This window comes from Drosophila willistoni (assembly GCF_018902025.1).
Source record: "Drosophila willistoni isolate 14030-0811.24 chromosome 2R unlocalized genomic scaffold, UCI_dwil_1.1 Seg167, whole genome shotgun sequence".
Classification (NCBI taxonomy): Eukaryota; Metazoa; Arthropoda; class Insecta; order Diptera; family Drosophilidae; genus Drosophila; species Drosophila willistoni.
The window spans coordinates 10224421-10243670 of record NW_025814050.1 but is presented as its reverse complement, the minus strand read 5'-3'; the positions used below and the strand labels follow the sequence as shown (position 1 = coordinate 10243670).

At 33.7% G+C, this 19250-nt stretch overlaps 2 protein-coding genes across 3 annotated transcripts; both read right to left on the bottom strand.

Annotated features, from left to right (window-relative positions):
* Nucleotides 1-10796: 10796 nt before the first annotated feature.
* Nucleotides 10797-11496, bottom strand: LOC6642202 (U-actitoxin-Avd3l). The gene is made up of 2 exons (XM_023176012.2): nucleotides 11362-11496; nucleotides 10797-11202 (listed from the first exon to the last, which is right to left on the bottom strand). Exons 1-2 carry the CDS (start codon nucleotides 11441-11443, stop codon nucleotides 10856-10858), a joined length of 429 nt encoding a protein of 142 aa, XP_023031780.2. The 5' UTR covers nucleotides 11444-11496; the 3' UTR covers nucleotides 10797-10855.
* Nucleotides 11497-16016: 4520 nt separating this feature from the next.
* LOC111518647 lies at nucleotides 16017-16654 on the bottom strand. Of its 2 annotated transcripts, none has more exons than XM_047010808.1 (2): nucleotides 16317-16654; nucleotides 16017-16269 (listed from the first exon to the last, which is right to left on the bottom strand). In XM_047010808.1, the coding sequence occupies exons 1-2, from the start codon at nucleotides 16615-16617 to the stop codon at nucleotides 16199-16201; spliced, it is 372 nt and encodes a 123-aa protein (XP_046866764.1). In that variant the 5' UTR covers nucleotides 16618-16654; the 3' UTR covers nucleotides 16017-16198. The 2 variants fall into 2 exon arrangements, with proteins under 2 accessions (XP_046866764.1, XP_046866763.1); XM_047010807.1 differs by having other exon boundaries at nucleotides 16017-16262.
* Nucleotides 16655-19250: the final 2596 nt, after the last annotated feature.

Below are 19250 nucleotides of genomic sequence, written 5' to 3'. Positions count from 1 at the left end.
GACAAAGCCAATTGTCTCCAATTTCAGTATACAATGGATAGATGCAAATTTAATGCAAATTTATTAGAGAAACACATACTTGATTGGTACTTTCAGTACAGTTAACTAAGAACCAAATAACTAAATGTTCATTAGCCAACTACTCAACGTGCTAATGAGCAGTTTAGGATCTACATACATTCTTAACTAGGCTCCATCTCCTCGCCTCCAAAACAGAGAGCGTAACAAAGTCTCAATGATTAGTGGTCAAGAGCATAAACCAAAAGTACTCAAATAGGAGCTTAGCTGTTGGGTTGAAGGCCAAAAATAAACGAAATGAGAAGCACATAAAGGGCCGCATGCTGTGGTCATTTTCAATGGCAGGATGATTCCTTAAATAAGCTGAAGGAACTGCAAAAGAAATTGCTTAAGATGGCAAAAACTATACACCATGAAAAAGAAATTGAGTACAACTTGAGGAGAATTTATTATAATACAGTTTTGTAATATTAAAGTTTGTTTTTGCTATAAGGCGTAATTCTTGGAAGTTGTTGACTGTAATTTAGTTAATGTTAGTAAAAAATATTTAAATGAAGAACGTGAGTTTGAAATGAACATTTGAGATAAGAATAGCTTATAAGAAATAAGGATATAAATTATTAAAAAAAAAAATGTTTTTTAAAAATAGAAACATTACCTACATCTTGAAAACCATTTGACTAATTAGGTTTTAGGATGTGTTCAGCTAATGAAGGGACTGCGAACTGAACTAGGATAATTTAAAAAGGATATGACATTTATTTTTGAAGAAATGATACCCACAAAATAAAATAAATCCAATTTTTAATAACGCTCTCCGCCGGAACCGTCTTAACCACTGGAATGTCTATTTTCACGTTCACTTTCCAGCAGAAGTTTTTTGTTACATCGAAATAAAAAATATTGTAGATTTAATTTAAGAAAAAATGTGAAAAAAAATTTAAAGCTCCAACTTTTAGTCACTCTTTAGGTTGATTTTTCAGACAGTTAATAGCGACCAACCCTCTTAAAAATTCTTCGAATCTGGAAACTCTTTCATTTTGGCTAGGAAAATAGGAAAAAGTTTCTCGATTTTCTATTAACATTCTTAAAATTACCTAAAAATTTATTTGGTTATTTTCCATTAAAAATATTTCTAAGACTTAAATTTCTTAGATTTTATTTAAATTAAAAAAAAAATTTGTTAAGAACATATCTCATAATCCGATATATGTTATGTTTTAAATTAACTATTTGTCAAGAATTCGAATGTTAAATTAATCAACACTAAAATGCAATTAATATTATAAAAAAGGTAGATCTCAATTTGATTTTGTTATAATTTACCATTAAAAACATCAACTTCATTAAAATTTTTGGTATATACTAATTATGTTTAAAACAAATGTAGGAAAATAAAAACCCAGCTGGTTTTCAAAGAAAGCCTAACCACAAATCCAAGATTTAATAGTTAACTTAAGTAACTTTTGTTGGAGAAAATCCAGTATGTCAGATAATCGAATTGTTGAAGTAAAATAATCGTAAATATTTTAGTGAAATAAAACAAGTGCCTAAATATATTTTGGGCAAAGAGAGCAAACCATTTATCTCTGATGGGTGGGATATATTTAGACTTTGTTTTGTTTTTGTTTTTTCTTTATGAGAACTAACGCAAAACGCTTGACTTAACTTTTGGGTTAAACTGTACTCTTAAACTCTGTCCGACTGTTAATAAAAGTACAATAAATTCCACTTCCTTTTTGCCAAGAGATGAGAAAGAAATTACGCTCAAGTCATGCGTGTGCCACATAAACAAGTGGCGTATATTTACGCAATCTGTGTGCGAGTGTGTGTGTGTAAGTATTTGCTTACATTGTGGTTTCCTGTCTGTATATATTTAAGTTCTCTGTCTCGCTGGTTTTCTTTAGCATGCATACATTCATACATATATAAGAAAGCCTCCACCAATCAATCTTTATAAAGTGCGCTAATTATACGCATTAATAATGACAGACCAAAACATAAGGGTGTTGGAGAAGAATATGGGGAGAAGAAAGACATAGAGGAATGAGGGCAGAGTTGCGCGGCACGTACATCCATGAGACGCTAAGGAAGAGAACAAATGATGCCATACAACATGTCGTATACTTGATGTGTGTGTCTGACTTAAATTTTAAAAAAGGGTAACCATCTTTGGGAGAACAGAAAAATGATAAGGATGTTCATGAGAACGTAATAAATTTCTTTCTTGCTGTCTTTTGAAAAACTTATTAAAAACTATAGTCCTTTGGTACATGGCTCATATAAAAAACTGACTTTAGATTCGTAATAACAGACACAAAGAAAAGCTGAATAAAAATTCATAATCAACCAAACTTGTTTAGATAGATCTGAAAAAGAAAAAGATCTGTCAAGAGAATTTTTTAAGATCAATATTATTCAATCATTCAGCCCTGTTTCGTTTGATAATCGATTTGCTTTTTCGACCGATTGCTTTCGTTTCCCCTGTGATGCATTTTGTTGATTCAGATCTGCTTTACTTTGTTAGCTTCCTTTCTTTAAAATAACTCTCAAATATCATGTACATATGTCCTCTAATATATCAACCCGTACGAAAGCATTTTAAAACTTCTTAAAGATTCAAAGCAAAGTTTAGACAGACTCTAAAAATTAAATCCAGTTAAATTTGATCCTTTCTTGTACTATATTCTTACAAAATTAAAAAAAAGAACTAATTTAAACTCACTGATTAAACTAGAAGAAGATGTATTGGAAACAATAAAAATTTCATAAGAAAAATTTAGTATATGTAGTTAGAAAAGTATTATTGTTATTATTATTTAGTAAAGAATATAGAAATTAGCTTGCAATACCTAATATGTCTCACAAAATATCATTTTGAACTTGACTACCCTTGATATTTGCTCATTCCACAAATTGATTGTACTGGTATTTTCTGTAGTGTCTCCTTTGCATTTGAGTTGGCATTTGAATTTGGTCTTACTTATTTATTATTTAAATTTCAATCTTCAAGTCTTTGTTCTCGCCAAAACACATTTATCAAACAGAAAAGGTAGCACAATCAGAAGGGGGAAAGATGGCGAGCATGCCAAATCGACTGCGTCTGTTTAAGTTGTCTTTTGGCTTTAAGTGTTCCAATTACATACATACAATAATATTTTTCGCAGCGAATTTTAAATAACCATCAGCCCAATCTTAATTTAATATTTTTTTTTTCCTTGTCAAGTGTCGACAGAAGCGACGACAGCGAATTATTTCCAGCACTAAAGCGAGAGAAAGGTAACGAAAGAGAGAGAAAGAGAGATAGAGACAGGCTAAAAGGTAAAAGCCACTCCAGACACAGTCCTCGCCCGGACTAAGCGGGCATGAGGTGAAAACATGGCAGGGCATAATGTAAAATTCAACCAACAAGGATGAAAATAACTTGCAATTAGTTGTTGTCAGTGTGGTTGAGGAAAATTGTGGAATTTAAAAAGGAAAAAAGAAAAAAAAGCAAACTAAATAAATACCAGAATAAATGTGCAAAATGTGGCTACGTGAGCTCTCTAAACTTGAACTTCAACTTGGCCCTGACATTGGCAAATGTTACGAATATTTGCCTGGGATAAAAAACGGAAACGGAAATTTTGTTTAGATAATGAAAATCAATGAAATTTTCTAAAGCGACAAAGATAGAGATCTGAAAAAATGTGTCTGGGATTAAATTGAGTCATCAAGTAGATATAAAAAACGTGCAGGGAAAGCCAAGAGCGCTTTTTACTCAAATATATTGTATTTGAAATGTGATTTGATTAAACCAAATACATATATAGAATAGAAATAGGTAAAGACCAACTTTAGACAAACTTGAAATTAAAATTTTGTGTTCCCAAACTTACTGCAGAACGAAAAGTTTTCTTTAATCTTTAACTAAACCTATTCATCCTCTAATAATTGTTGTAAAAATATCATTCACTTGGTTTTACACACACCGACACACACGCACACCTGTGGTCTTTACAAGAAAAAGGCTTAAGGCCAAATGGAAACCTTAGACCATTTGCACATTCTCAATCTCATTATTATGCACAAGCTGTGCTCTAGCTGAAAATTACATTTTGATGTCCTACATCGTTGAGTTTTGTTGATATTTTAATGGATTTTGTATTGAGTTGATTTTCTTATACACTTTTCCAACGGGTATATCGAGTAACTGAAAAAGGAAAAGGGACAAGTTTCCTCTTAAAAGGTACTTCACGTTGTCATCAAGGCTTTGCTAAGCATTTTTCGATTGGATAGATATAAGCTTTAAATCTTTAGATTAAATAACACAAATATATTAACATCTTGAATAGGTTTCGAGCTCTGCTTTATTAGCCATAAAATGTAACATATTAAGGCGCTCTAGAGGTTTTAAATGCATTATCCCGACTAAAAAACATTGAAATCGTTAGACTAAATCTCGTGTCGCCCGCCCACATTGATTCTCCCAATCCAAAACACAAAAGTGCCTTAAAATGAACTGTTTAAAACTAATTACAAGAATGAATTTTTACAGAAACAATTTCCCAGTTGGCTAGTTTGAATAAATACTTAAAAATTTGCTTCACATCAGAGAAGGCACTTATTGAAAAGGGTGTAGAGGCTTCGACACAATTTAAGTTACATTATACGTTTTCTTTTTTTTGCCTAAAAAGGAAATTCCTTAAGGCTTTGCCATTTTGTTGTCATATTGAATTTGACTTTGACTGTGGTTAACCGCAGGTGAAGGCTTTCAAAAGTAATCTTAAATGCCATCATATCCATTTGAAAAGGATTGAAAGGAAGAATATAGAATAGAAGTTAACAAATTTCCATAGATGACTTTAACAAGACCTTAATCTAACCTCTGTTCTATACTTTATACTAAAATACACACCATGCCATTGCATAATCAAACTCTCAAGAGAGCCAGCGAACAAAACTGCACTCAACAAACAAAATGCAAGCAGATGCCAGTCTGGGATATACTCCACCCACTTCATGACCAATCGCAGACCCAATCCCAAGCCACTCCTTGATTCAAACGATAGCTATTGCTGTTACTACTGGTTTTGCCTTGGCATTTTGCGGCTGTTCCTGGCAGCAATTGTTAATAAGATTTGCACATCATTTCACGTGTCTCGGCCAACTGTCTGGTGGGTTTTGTATACTATTTGCATGCAATATAAAGCCACAAGGAGCCATAGATCCTTTTGCACCCTTTCACCCGCTATATTCCTGGCATTCTCCCACAGACTCCGTTCGCCCTTTGCCATTATTGTATTGTCTAGTTTGAATTTTATGGCGTAGTTGGCACTACATTTTGCGGCCAGAACTTCTGGACTTGCCTGGTCTTGCCTGATTGCATGACCATTATTGCATATTTTATGGCGTTTTTGGACACATTCTTAATGGAACATTTTTGAAGTCCTGAATGCTCTAAATTGAAATATTGATGAGCATTTCATTTTTCGTGTTTTGCGGTTTGCCTAATCAGGCAATTTGTTTTAAATAAATAATAAAGTAGATACCTAACTTTTCTTTAAAAATTTATTGCATAAAAAAATAAAATTAAATTGCCATAAAACAATGAACCAAACAAAATAAAAAAACCAGAAAACGGCAAAAGCAAAACAACAAAATGAGCACACAAAAAAAGGTCTCAAAGCAGATAAAATACGACAAATTAATTGGAATTTATGGTCGAGAAGCGTGAGAAGATAAAGTGTAAATGGTAAAATTTTGGGAGGATTTGAACAGCAATTAGAGAGGTTTAGTGGGATTTCAAAGCAAAGGAGAGAAAGACCGAAAGAGTCTAAGCATTTTTATTTGATTTGTCAAGGTTGTATTTATTGTAGTTGCCCCTTTTTATTCTGTTGCTTAGTTTTATTTATGAGTTAGATATAAATCACGTAGGGGTCACTATGCTACAAATTGTAAGTCATAGCTAGGCATTTTAAAGAGGACATTTATAAAATGTCCTAGATTCTCAGAAAAAGTAGATAAAATACATAAACATTTGAATAAATGAAAACTATGAAATTGCAAATCTATTTTGCAGTCCTATTAAATTGCTCTCTACCTAGATAATATATGAGATGTATTCAGATTTGTTTGGGGGAATTTCAGAATTCAGTAATATTTGTATGAGACGTGTGATAATACGTTTCTGTTTTTTCAAAAAGCCTAGGTTAAAATCTAGGTGGGTTTATCTTCTTATCTAGTCCTAATCTTTTTACTTAACAGTAGAAACAAAGGACAATTTCAATTAACTTTTGTTTCTTTGCACACTGTACTTTAGAATTTTGTGAATTTCTCAAGTATTCTAGTTCTATTCAACTGACATTGATTGCATATCCATCTACTGCCACCTCCTGCCCCATTCACTTGATTTAATAATTTAGGAAAGCAACCCCAAAAGGAACCACCCTAAAGTCATCTATCTGTCCATGTGTTGCCTTTAACTAAAATCTAAATAAATAAATGCCCATTCACTGATACCTACAGAGCATCCAATGATGGTGGAGTGAAGTCCTTTCGCCTTCTGGCTGGCACCTTTGGGGCATGCCAGGCATTTCATGCGTTTACTTTAATAATGCGCATAAATTGTTAGACCTTTTGACTGCTTCATTCCTTGCCCCCAGCTCCAGCTCTAGCTCCATCTAGCCAACATTCTCCCCAATTTGTATGTATGTTGCGGCATGCCTTCATTTCATTTAGCTTTTGTTTGACTTGGTCGATTCTTCTTCTCCATGCCCTGTCTGACGTGTCTAGTCGTCTATTGTTTTTTCTTTTTTGCTCCTTTCCTCTTTTTATTTTGGTGGCTCTAGACTGACCCCTAGCATATTTTTGCAAGCATTTAATCTTTAATTTGCCACTACATTCTGCCCCCTCTACCAAAAAACCTGTCTGTCTATCCAACTGTCGGATGTCTGCCCTCTTCTTCCATCTTTTATTTACCCACACCCAAGTTGGTCCCCAAAAATTTATTTGTGTTCAGCTTAGCTTTGCTTTTAAGGGGGAGATTTCGCATTAAATTAAATACTTAGTCCGCTTTCTGCCTGGGAAGCTAAGAGTAAAAATTATGCCAACATTTAAGTGTTTAATATCCGTTGGAGACTGTTCTCCATATATTTGTTTGTCTGTGTGAGGGGATGTCCCTTTTCTTGATATTTATTAGTTGACTTTAATAGTAAAATGACATAAATAATGGAAGCGAAGCCTGTAAAACTTTAAAAATTGTTATTCGTTACTTTATTTTATATGAATTTTTTTTAATTTTGAGACGTATAAATATCGCAAGGAACATAATTACTCGAAAGGTTGCTTATCTATAAAAGGGCCGTACTCCTTTGTATAAATATAATTTTTATTAGAGTTACGATACTTAAATTAAGTGAAGAACGGAAATTATTCCATTAGAAATTTTCATTATTTTGGTATTTGAATTTCACAGCCATCTTAAATTGTATCCTTAACTCCTATGCCAATCATTTTCAATGCCTCTGACATCATCTGTTGCACAGTCTCTTTGCTTCTCCTACTGCCAATTCATTTCCTGTTTCAACCATTTGAAAAATATTTCACAATAAATTAAATTTCATTTACTCTTTGCCCACACTCACACACACACACACACACACACACACAAGAAGCCAAAAAAAATTTAAATAGGTCAAATATGCATTTAATTTCCGCACGAATGAAATGAATTTGTCTGTGGGCCAAGAGTTTGGCAGAGTGGCAAGAGCCTACAGCTGTCAAATACATAAAATACAAATACAAAAAAGTGTGCAGATGGAAGCCAAGTGCTCTCCCTTCCGGTTGTCCTCCTTCTCCTTCTTTGATGCCCCTCTTGAAGTTCTTGTGAACACGTCTGAATGGTAGGCCACCTTTTGCGTATACTCAACTTATTTGGCTCCATTAAAATCTTGCTAAATAAATATTTAATGCGTGAACAACAACCAACTCTGACTCCAACTTCAACTCAGACACAGAGATGGAGCAACAGCCCGGCACAGGGCCAGATGATTTATGACCTTCAGTTGCCTTCAATGGTTTTGGCTTCTGGTATGGGTCGCCCCGGTTCTCTCTCCCTTTCTTTTCAGTTCTCTTGCTGGTCTCTGGCTAATGGCTCATAATTGATTTTTATGCCTATTGTTGGGCATTTTGCCTTTCTAATGGCGCGTTGGTAATGCGACGCATTGCAGCTAAGGAAAAGCAATGAGGCAAATGGGGGTAGAGTACATTAAAAACTTATAATTTTTGTTATTGGTGGTGTGCATAAATTAATTTTATTACCTCAAATGATGTTAGAGTTTAATGATGCAATAAGCTTACCAATATTATGAACAAAATGAAGTCAGTAACTAGAACTTTTATGGAAACAGTTTCTTCCTGTTGGTTACAATTGGTTTCAATGGTCAATAAACTCTGAAAATAGGTTAGCTACAGTTGATCCTAAGTTGTTATAAGATAATACTTGTCTTGTAGTTTGGAAATATTTTCTTAATAAATAAAATTCCAAATTTTTTATGTTAGAGTATACTAAATCCCCTAATCTTTGCTTTCAGTGATATTGAAGTGGTTAGTCATTGAATAAAACATTTATTGGAGTTTGAGGTGGTCAAATGGTTAAGTAATATAGAAGATTCATCCAATATATGTAGACTCAAAATTCGTTCCCTTTTGCTAGCCGTTGAATTGGTCTGTGGATAATCTCTTTACTTTCACACACTCAATAATATGATAAGAAGAATAATTTCAATAATCTGCAAAATTCAATATAGACTCTCCACGAAAATTATTAGTAAAGAAGAAAGATTCATTCGACAACTGGAGAGAAATCGGCGAAAGCTACTTTTAAAATTTAATGGCTTTTGTCCTTTTTTTAATTGTCTTAAGTGGACCTTCTTCACTTTCACAAATAAAGTGTCTTCATAAAATTCGTTATAGATATGGTTGTTTTGCTAAAATCAAAATACTTTCTTTGCGTAGTGAACATTTTCTGTTTCATATTTGGATAGAGACGGTCTATTATACACTCTCTTCCTTATTCATAATATGAAAACAAACAGTGATGACTTAATGTCTGCTACATAAACGATGCCATGCCCAGATTTCTGCAAAGGCTGCTAAGACTAGTCCTATCTCTGGTCAGGATATTCATCTTATTTACTTAACATTCTATTTAAGGATCCAGCAGGAGGAGTCTGTGATGTCTGGACACTCCCGAAATATCGATATTTCTAAAAATCTTTTTACTGTTATTGTTTGTCGCTACCCCAAAAATAGTGAAACTTCGAATGTTTTCAAGCATCCTCCAACTGATAAATGCTCCTCGAAAATTATTGAATTACCGGAAATATTTTCTAGATCCCTTGATGTTCGAAACCTAAAATCTCTAACAATAAGACGTTGGTGACTTTTTAGTTATTCTCTTTATTTTTCCACTTTGAATGAATTGATAGTTTTCTTTAAATCATTGTTTAGGTGTCTTGTCTAAGAACCCTCAATCAATAAAACTTTGCTAAAGTAAATACTCTCAATCGATAAAATTCTACTTTAAGCTGAATCTACTCACCTATTTTAAAGTCTTAAATTTTTAAGCATTAAACTTGGTTTAAAAAAAAAACGAAGGAGAGTCCCTTTGCCTTCTCCACCCTCGTCACCAGACCATAAATTTTAATTTATCTTAATTCTGGGAAGCCCAACCTTATATTACCTATTTAATTGGTCAGCCAACTCCCACAGCTTCAACCTCTCAAACCGAATTCTCTACACCTGATCCCTCTCTTGCGGCTCCTCCGCCTACCATTACCATCGTATACTAAATTACCACAAGTTGCTCATTAACCATAAAAATAGTCACATCCATAGAAAGAGAAAGAGAGAAAGAAGCAGCGACCAAGTGGCAATTAAATGCCCGAAAAACAACATAATCAGTCATAAAAGTACCCCCCAACTCTCCGCTCCAGTGCCATTTCACCCCACATACTAGAAGACCATAAAGACCATGCAACGTGAGCAGCAAGTTAAATTAGGTGGACGGGATGGAGGAGCGAGTGGGTGTCTGAGGTGAGACGGAAGTGTCACATGACACAAACAAGACAACACAATAAAAATAGAAAGAAGTCAAATGGGGAAAATGTTTGACAACTTTTATGTTTGCTAATTAAGCTTCATACGCATATGTTTGTATATATTAGTGGCGGAGCCCGGCAAAGTAGGCAACACTTTAAGCATAAAACTTTAATCACAAAAAATAGATTCTAATTAGCAGTAAATTTGAGCGCCTTTTTTGCCTCGAGGGTCATAAATAAAAGTGTAAAGTAGAAGAAAAGGCAAGAGAAAATGCAAATCCCTTTCCCAGACGAAACATAGCATAATAATCCAAGCAGATTTTGGCTGAAAAGCTCATCATGATGGGAGGAAAAACAAAAAAAAAAGGAAAACATAAACTTATTGCAGCCTCCGGACTGCAAAATTGCATGTCAAAAATTGGAAATGATGCCAGCGACTAGACGGGCAAAAGAGAGACACTCGCACATAAAATACTTGACAAATACTCACGGTTCCTGCAGAAGTCGAAACTCAGCTGTGTAGTTTTCAAATTATTTCAAACTCTTTGACTTAATGGTCGTCGCTCAGATTGGCAGCAAACAGACGTCTCGAAGTTGGATATAAGAAAACGCATTACTTGCAACTCGATGGGCAAAAAGGAAGTTCTTTCCAACTGAAATTATGCGTTTGCACAAGGAATAAAAATAATATATATATAAAGTGGCATATTTGAAAACATTTTCAAGTCAAATATTTAATACTCTCTAAACTTCATTTAAAAGTCAAAATGATATTTATCCAAGTTCTTCCAATCGTCAATATCGCGTTCATAGTAATCCTCATCTTCTTCCTGCTCAGTATCCACGTATATCATATCATCCGCTTTCCCGTCACCATCAATTCTATTATCAATCTGATTGTTAACCTCTCGTTTTACGCGTTTCCGTTTGTATTTCTTTACACGACAAACTTCAATGCATTCTTCCTTAGTATAGAAACGATTCGGATTTCCGCCACATCCGCCGTAATGATAGTAAATGCATCGATTTGTCATGTAATCATAACCCCAGACCTTAACCCAATCCGTACAAGGACCTGGATCGGCTACATACATGCATCGAGCTAAAATTAATAAATAGGGGAAAAAGAAATTGGTTAATAGTGCTACTAATATTCAACTGAAGCTGCGAACGATTTTTGAAATAACTTCCTTATTTAGTAGCTTTACATAAAATTTAATTCATCAGTTTTGAAGTACTTAAATCAAAAGTAAATACTTACGTTGTCTAAAGACAAAATCCTCTGCAATTGCAAATAATGGAAAACAAAGCAGAAGTAAGAAATTTAGAGTTACTCTTATCATAATTATAAACAATTATTTTTTTTGATTGATTTTGAACTCTCAGTTTACTATCTCTCTCTATTTTGAGGTAAGGCAAACTGAATGAGAAATTCATGATGCCTAGTGGGAAAATTCGTAGAGATAAGTCAAGGCAAAGCTATGCTAGCAATGCCGCAATTCCCAGCTTCCATATCGGAGTGACGGCTTCTCTATCTCACTTACTCGCCCTGCAGTTATGTCTCTCTTTCTCGTTCACACTTTTAAGTATGTGGGCAAGAGGAACTTACAACTCGCAGAGTACTTCATCATTTTTATTGCCAAGAGAGAGAAAAAGACTTGAGAAAAAGGAACTTCTGTTATTTTTTTTCTTTTTTCTTGCCGTATTTGACTAACGATTTGATGACGTTGATGGGGCTTTGAAATGCAACAGAAGAGAACAAAAGTGCAGCCATTCATTTGGTTTCCTTTTTCTAAAGCGGAAGCGGAAATGAAAAAACCATAAAGTATATTTATATAAGCCATACATATAACATTTGCCTTCTTTGAACTTTAACTTCATGTTTTGCCTTATCGCGCTTTAAGAGAGATTGAGGGGGAAACAAATGATGAAAAATCGATTTAATTTCATTTGTAAAGCGATTTTCACTTAAAATGTGATTACGCAAATTTTCAATTTGAAAACGATAACGTAAATTGCTTGCCGAAAAATTGGTTGGGTCGGCGGAACGAGGGTAACCTAAGCCTCTCCCAAGACACGGCGAAAAGGAAGCCATTTGAAAATTGTTCCACAGGAGCCAACACAAGAAAATTGGAGTGAGAAAAATAAAGGAGGAAGACGTAGAGATAAGCCCACATTGGGCTTTTTGTCTCGCGGGTATTAACTGTCTCTATATAATTTTTTATTATGTGTCAGACGAAGGAGTTTTTCGTATAAGTACAACGATGTTTGCCAAGATGTTATCGAAATGGCTTTTAAATGAATTTTAATGTGGCAAAGGCAACAAGTAAATAATTTGGCATAACAAGATGCGCGATATAGATAATGTGGTTCTGATAGTATTGCTCACATTTATGAGAACTGCCAAGCAACAAAAGATGAAACTGTTTAAGCTCATTTAATGGCACTTATTTCGATTTCGAAAAAGAATCCTCTATTCGTCATTCGTACGGTTCAAAAATTGTTTGTTTTTAAAACATAGAGAAAGGAAAAGAAAGTAAGAATTATGCGAAACTAGAGAATTTTACAGCACAACGAATTGTTTAATGTTTTGCTTTGTTTAAACATATGACATTTTGTACTTATTCAAAAACGCAGGTTGCCCTCTTTATACTCTTTATAGAGAATGGCTGTAAGTTTTTCAATATTAAACATCAAAGTTCGTTTCTTAACACAGATTCTAGAATAGTTATAATGAGGGGCTTGATATTTTCCTATAATTTGTAGCCAGTCAATAGCTTAATCAGGTGAGCAGTATCTAAATTATAAAGATTGCTCCAAAATACAATGAATCTTTAAGAGAACTCTTTGCCCATGGTATACAAAGGGTGCAAGTCGCAAATCTATAAACTTCTAAACTTCTTTGTTTCGACTGGAATTCGTAAATGAAATATTCAAATGAGATATTTCTATAGCAGTTGAAATGACTAAATGAATGGATTTTGTGTTAAATGAGGATAATTTCACCTTTAAAAACTGCATTTGATTAGAACATCTAAAACCCATGAACAACTAAATATTTTTGCTGTTATATGAATAGAATAAATAGACTTTTATTTAGAAAGATTTTGATATAGTCAACAATACAGTAAAAAAAAAAAAATGGTGAAACCAATACATGTACTTCTTCTTTTAAAAGTTTATACTTTCTCTTAAATTACTAAATTTCAATTCAAAATAAGTGAATTTTTAAAAAACTCGTCTTCGGCTATGCCAAAAATCACATGATGTTACACATTTTTGACCTTTAAATCTTGTTGTCTTCCATTGGAAAGAAATTTGCAAGGAGTTTTTAATTCAAAATTATTTTCAAAAGTGTAATTGAAATGAAAAAGCATGTACACAGGTTTAAAGATATGTTTCCACTTTGACTATGTCAAAATGATAGAAATTTTGGTTCTTAAAACCTTTAATATTGTACACCAAAAATCAACTGGCAAACAACTGAAGTGAGCAAAAACCAAAACTGTTAACACAGTAACCACTGAGTAACATTCCCCATACACCCATCTCCCTTGTGAACTACTCATACACCTGCACTTAATTAAGTTTCAATATAACTCGATGTCCGTTGCTGTGCTATGCTCCAATACCATTCGCGTAATTTTATCGAATGTCCACCACAGCAAAGCTTAGTGACAACCACCACAGTGGTTGGTTCGCCCCCATCCCACACTGACAGGAAAGAGCAACGACAACTTGTCGACCCACTGTAACTAAATTTTGTCAGTCGTTGATTTCAGTTCGTTGATTATGGTTTTAGTCTGCAAATTGTGGACAAAATTTTAAAATTTCGTACAGTCGTGCCGAGGAATTTCGATGTTTGGCCGGAAATGTACCTTGAACCCTCATCAACGACCATTACGGATTGTCAAAGTTCAGCGGTGTCACGCGGAGGCTTTTCGAGCTGGTGTTTGTTATTCGGGTAGCTAGATTTAACCGTGCGCAAAAGTGTCAAAATGTTTAACATATGCCCACAGGGGAGAACATGGCCTATTCCATGTAACTCATGTACATACATACATATAGTTTCGAGTAGTTTCATTGGGCTCTTGTTTCCCAAAATTTGTTGCACTGACAGCGTTGATAACAATGACAATAACAAGCGGCTTAACTGAGTCTGGGGACTGGTTGCCTATATTCGTGATTAGATAGCTGCTCCCTGAGCTGCGTTATATGCGAGGAACGACTGGTGACCTCTGGGCCTGTAAAACAGGCAATGATTTAACACAAACATCGAACACTTTGAATCCTTGGATTCATCAAATCTATCGCCGAGTTTTAAATATTTTCTATATATATATTTTAAAGGCCTTTTTTACCAATACGATTCCCGTATAAATTTACAGGTTTAACATGTTTTCTTTTATAATTTATATCTGAAACGTTTTTAAGCTAAAAATTCGACAACTTTTACTTTCCAATAAATTAAATTGTATTATCGATAACAACAAAACTATAATCTATGAATTAAAGTTACTGCAAATTCTTTAACGGGAATCCTTTTAGATTTATTTCCACTTTACTTGCCACTTTGTATTTCGATGATATCGTTTTCCCATCCTCCCATTTAAGGTTAATTAGCTCACAATTTCAGCTAAAGAATTTGCAACTTCCACCAGACTAGTTAAAATTTTTCATTAGCTTTCGTTCTTTCGGTGGGTGTTTCCCACTTTACACTAATGCCCGAAGACTCTTTGTGGGAAAATTCTTAAAATTACATAAAATTTGATCACCCATTTCGGGCCACACCCTTCTTAATGTTCAACTTAATTTAAACGAACGAGTTAACAAGCAACAAAAATTTGATTTATCGCTGGGCAAAAGGAAACTTTTTCCTTTCTTGATGAGCTTGAGGAAAAGTTTGAACATTTTCCAGGCGTCTGCTGCAATTCCCGTTTCATGCTTTCTTTCTCTCCATTTTCAGCACTTTCCTGTTTCCTCTTTCTTTCGTTGGCTGCGTGTGTTATGCAAAAATCGCCCACTAAACTTTAACGGCCTGACATTCAGGAGGCGCCTGCATGTCCGCCATTTGGGCGCCCAAAAAACAAAGGTTTGCTGCTGCTCTTGGCGGCTTTAATTTGCCTTGCGTGTTTTAAGTACAGAAAATGTTTTCAAAATTGTTTTTGTATATTTCTTTGTTTGTTGGGTTTTAATGTGAAGTTTTATGGCTCCACGTGCTAACAATTTGGCCATTTCATTTTGGTTCTCTATATGCTTTTGGGGTTGGTCAGTTTTTCACATGGCATGGCGTTTTATTTTGCATTGCCTTGTTAAACGTTTTGCTTGGAAAGCCTTTTGTCTAGACAAACACTTGAACACGCGCAGAGAAACAAAATAGTTTTAAGTGCAGCCGAAAAGTATGCAACAAATAATTATAGTGAAATTGTAAGGGAACTAGAGAACTAGAAAAGTTGTTGACAATCCACTCCAGAACAAAAGAAAAATATATGGCTGTCAGTAATAATAGTCACAGAATTTAAAACTTTGAGCAATTTTTGAAAGACATTACATCATGAATCCACTTTAATTTCCATTACAAAGCAAATCAAGCTATAGGAAATAGAAAAAAAAGGCAATCCAACTGAATATTACATGTAAGCATATCAATATGCAAACGAGCTTTATCCCAGGCCTTTGCCACACTAAGTGAATGTGAAGACACGAATTGAAACAGGCAGCTGAAGCTCAGGATACAAGTGGCTAAACGTGACGAGCATACATTACAGAAAAAAAAATTCCAACTCCTTGCCATCAAGACTGTCCGCATAAATTGTATAACATGCCACACAAAAAAAAAATGCTACGAACAGCAAAATGTAAATTGATAGACGACAAAAAAAAAAAAAAAAAAAAATTATTCAATCAACAAATTACTAGTTTTTAGTATTGTTTATTAGATTTCTTTCACTAACTACCACATACTCATTACAATTAACGAACAAAGTAAAATTAGTTCTTTGATAGCATCCGGATAGTCGGATCCATCACATGGACAATATCTGTATTGAGATAAAACCTTTCCTGTACATTTATTACAAGTAAAATTATTTCTTATCTTATGATGAATAAAGGTGCAGCCCAGCTGTGGTGTCCAAAAGCAACAAAATGTGGAAACGCGATCTAAAATCTATATTATTTATATATCACAGATGACCACAAATTAAATCACATTACCTTTGAAATTGAATTCCGGCGGTAGGCATTCACGCAAATGGGCAGTCTCATTGCCAAGGCCATCCGCAATGGAAACCAGACTAAAGTCATTGGACTCATATTCGCCACATCGATAACCAGTGAGCTTAACCTTGCACTTTCTGTTGACGTACCCACAATCGCCGCATTCCAAAGCGTTCAAATTTGGTGGCACAACTTTCTCAATTGTCTGAAGAATTATGGGTTTGGAATGAGATTTATGCATTAGTGTAAATTGCACGAGCTCAGAGCTAATCAAAAGCAACTGAATTACTAAATTCATTTTTAAGATACATATTTTTTTTTTTTTTGTTGCTTTGTTAAGCCAACTTGTTTGACAAAATACAAATGTATACCAAATATTAAGGCAAAAGTTTCTATTCTCTTAATTAAATTTTAAAGTATGTATCAACACTTTCGCAAGTATTTTATTTTATTCTTATTTTTGCATTGTTTTGTTTTCAGATAATGACAAGCGACTGTCAACATGTGGCCGCCTTTTTTTTCGCACCACAAATTGCCCATGTTAAAAAAAAGAAGGAAAATGAAAAGTCTGCGCTTAAAGTTATGTGGTAAACCTCGAAATACCCTAGGCCAGATTGGGTAATTTCGTACAATTTAATATTTGAAATATTTTTGAACGTGATAATCCCAACAAATCTTTGCTAAACGAAACTTTAAATGAACTTTCAATATTCATGGTAAGTAGAATAAAAGTCACCTTAAGGACTAGTTTTTTAATTAATTACTTTTGTAATTTGTTCGGTTACCAGAATAAGCATATGTCCAACTATATACAGTGAAACTTTGATAACAAAAACCAAAATATAACGAATTTTTTGTTCTTCGGAAAAAACTTCTAAGAACACACATACGTAAGATTTTTGGGATCACTTTCGTTATCGAGTTTTAAAAAGATTTGGAACCTAGGTTTTTCGTTAATTACTTCTGATTTTATTCGGCTTTAAAGTAAAAGTAGCGAAGAGTTCAAATAAGTTAATTTCTATCTGACGATAATGTAGTACAACAAATTTAGTCAACATAGGCGTTTTTGTTTAAAGGTAAGTTTTACTGCTAAGCTAAAAATTTAAAAACGGATAAAAACATCAAAAATTTTAGAAATCAATAGATCTCTTAAATAAATTTGTAGGCTCAGTAAAACTAAGATTAACTATACGTATGCCATAAATTTTAAACTTAAAATCCTATTTGAAATTATTCGAATTGACTTGACATCAATTGATCTGATTATCTGTTCTTCAACTTTCAAAGTAAAAAGAAAGTATATTGAACTCCTCGTCGATTAACAACAAGATTCTTTTCATCACATTTCAAAACTGGAAGTTTTTCAGAAAAAATATCCCCAATGCCTTCTTTAAATGCACAGAAAAATGGCATACCTAATATTTGATTTAATACACGGTATTGAAAGAGAAAACCTTCCAGCAATTGGCAAATGAAAATAGAAACATTTGCCTTTGAAGTGGGGCAGAAACAAGACCCTTTCCACATTCAGCCGCAATTCTAGTCAGGCGTGTGCAGAAAATCAAAATAAAACGTTTTTCGTTTCATTTGCAATGAAATTTTTTACTCTTTTCTTTTCTTTTTTCTTTGTGGAGTATATACCTTTGATGCTAAAGTTTATAAAACACAGTAAATCTATCGATTATTACTATAGTTATATGGTCTTTTCTCTGAATCAGGCTGTTAATGAAGATAATTCAGTTGGAAATAAATAAATCCCTTTGCAATAAAGTATTCAAAAGGGTATAGATAGTTCGGCTATTATTATCGCCGCCTCTAGTGTACATTTTTTCTGTTTCGCAATTGCTAAGGCCTGTCTTTGTTTTGTTTGTTGGCCCAAAATGGTTTTCCAATACAGTCGAAGGATACTTTCTATGCACGCCATGTGGGCAATCAATGATGTGGATTCTCCTGTGTATTGTCAGATCCTTGGGGGTGCCAATTCCCCAAGAGCGAAGTGGTGGATGCTGTGCCAGTGTGGGTGGGATATCTGTTTTCAGTTTTTATTTCACACCCATCCCGGGTAATGGTCAATGAATATTTAACTATCAACAATTGACTATGATTGTTATGTTTGTTTGCCTAGGCAGATGCAATTAGCTGAAATATCGAGGATTGGCTTCAAATACGAAAAGGTTTACTTTTACCCATTTTTCTACAAACATTTATCAGTTTACTTTATATTCCTTTACTTGAGGGTATGAGTGGGAAAAAAGAAATTGCAATTTTAACGCATGACAAGATATTTTCAAATGCTGTCTCTTCCCTCCGACCTCCTCTGCCAACGTCGTCTCCTCTTCATCACGATGTTCTGTTGGAGCACTTTTCTACTTAGACATCGTCATGTAATCGAATATAAATTGAATTTTTTACAACAAATGGATTTTTGCAAACGTGTTTTTTTCTAGCTATAATTTTTTCTTTTTTTTCGTTTGCTTAGCCTCTCAACTTCAGTCAAACGAAATAAGCATGGGATTAATATTATGCATTAAAATAGAATAAAAATCGTTTAAAGCAAAAATAATAATATGGATTTACATACCAACAAAATTTAAAATAACAAGTTTTATAATTCCTTTAGGGAGGAGAAATTGTTGAATTATTTTTTTGTTTTAATTCCAATCAACAGCAAAATATTGCAATAAACCTTAATTGTCAATTTTTCAAGATAGAATAATGTCTTTCAATCTACACCAAAATCTTAGGAACTAAATTTTACAATATTTTTCAATTTTAAATTTTTTTTTTCAAAATATTTTCCAAATTGGTTTGAATCTATTTTATTTATTCATTTATTCATTTAAAATATACAACATTTAATAATACTTAAATAATAATAAAACCCTATTATAATATTTTTTGGATTGTTAAAACCCACGCTCTGGCTTAATC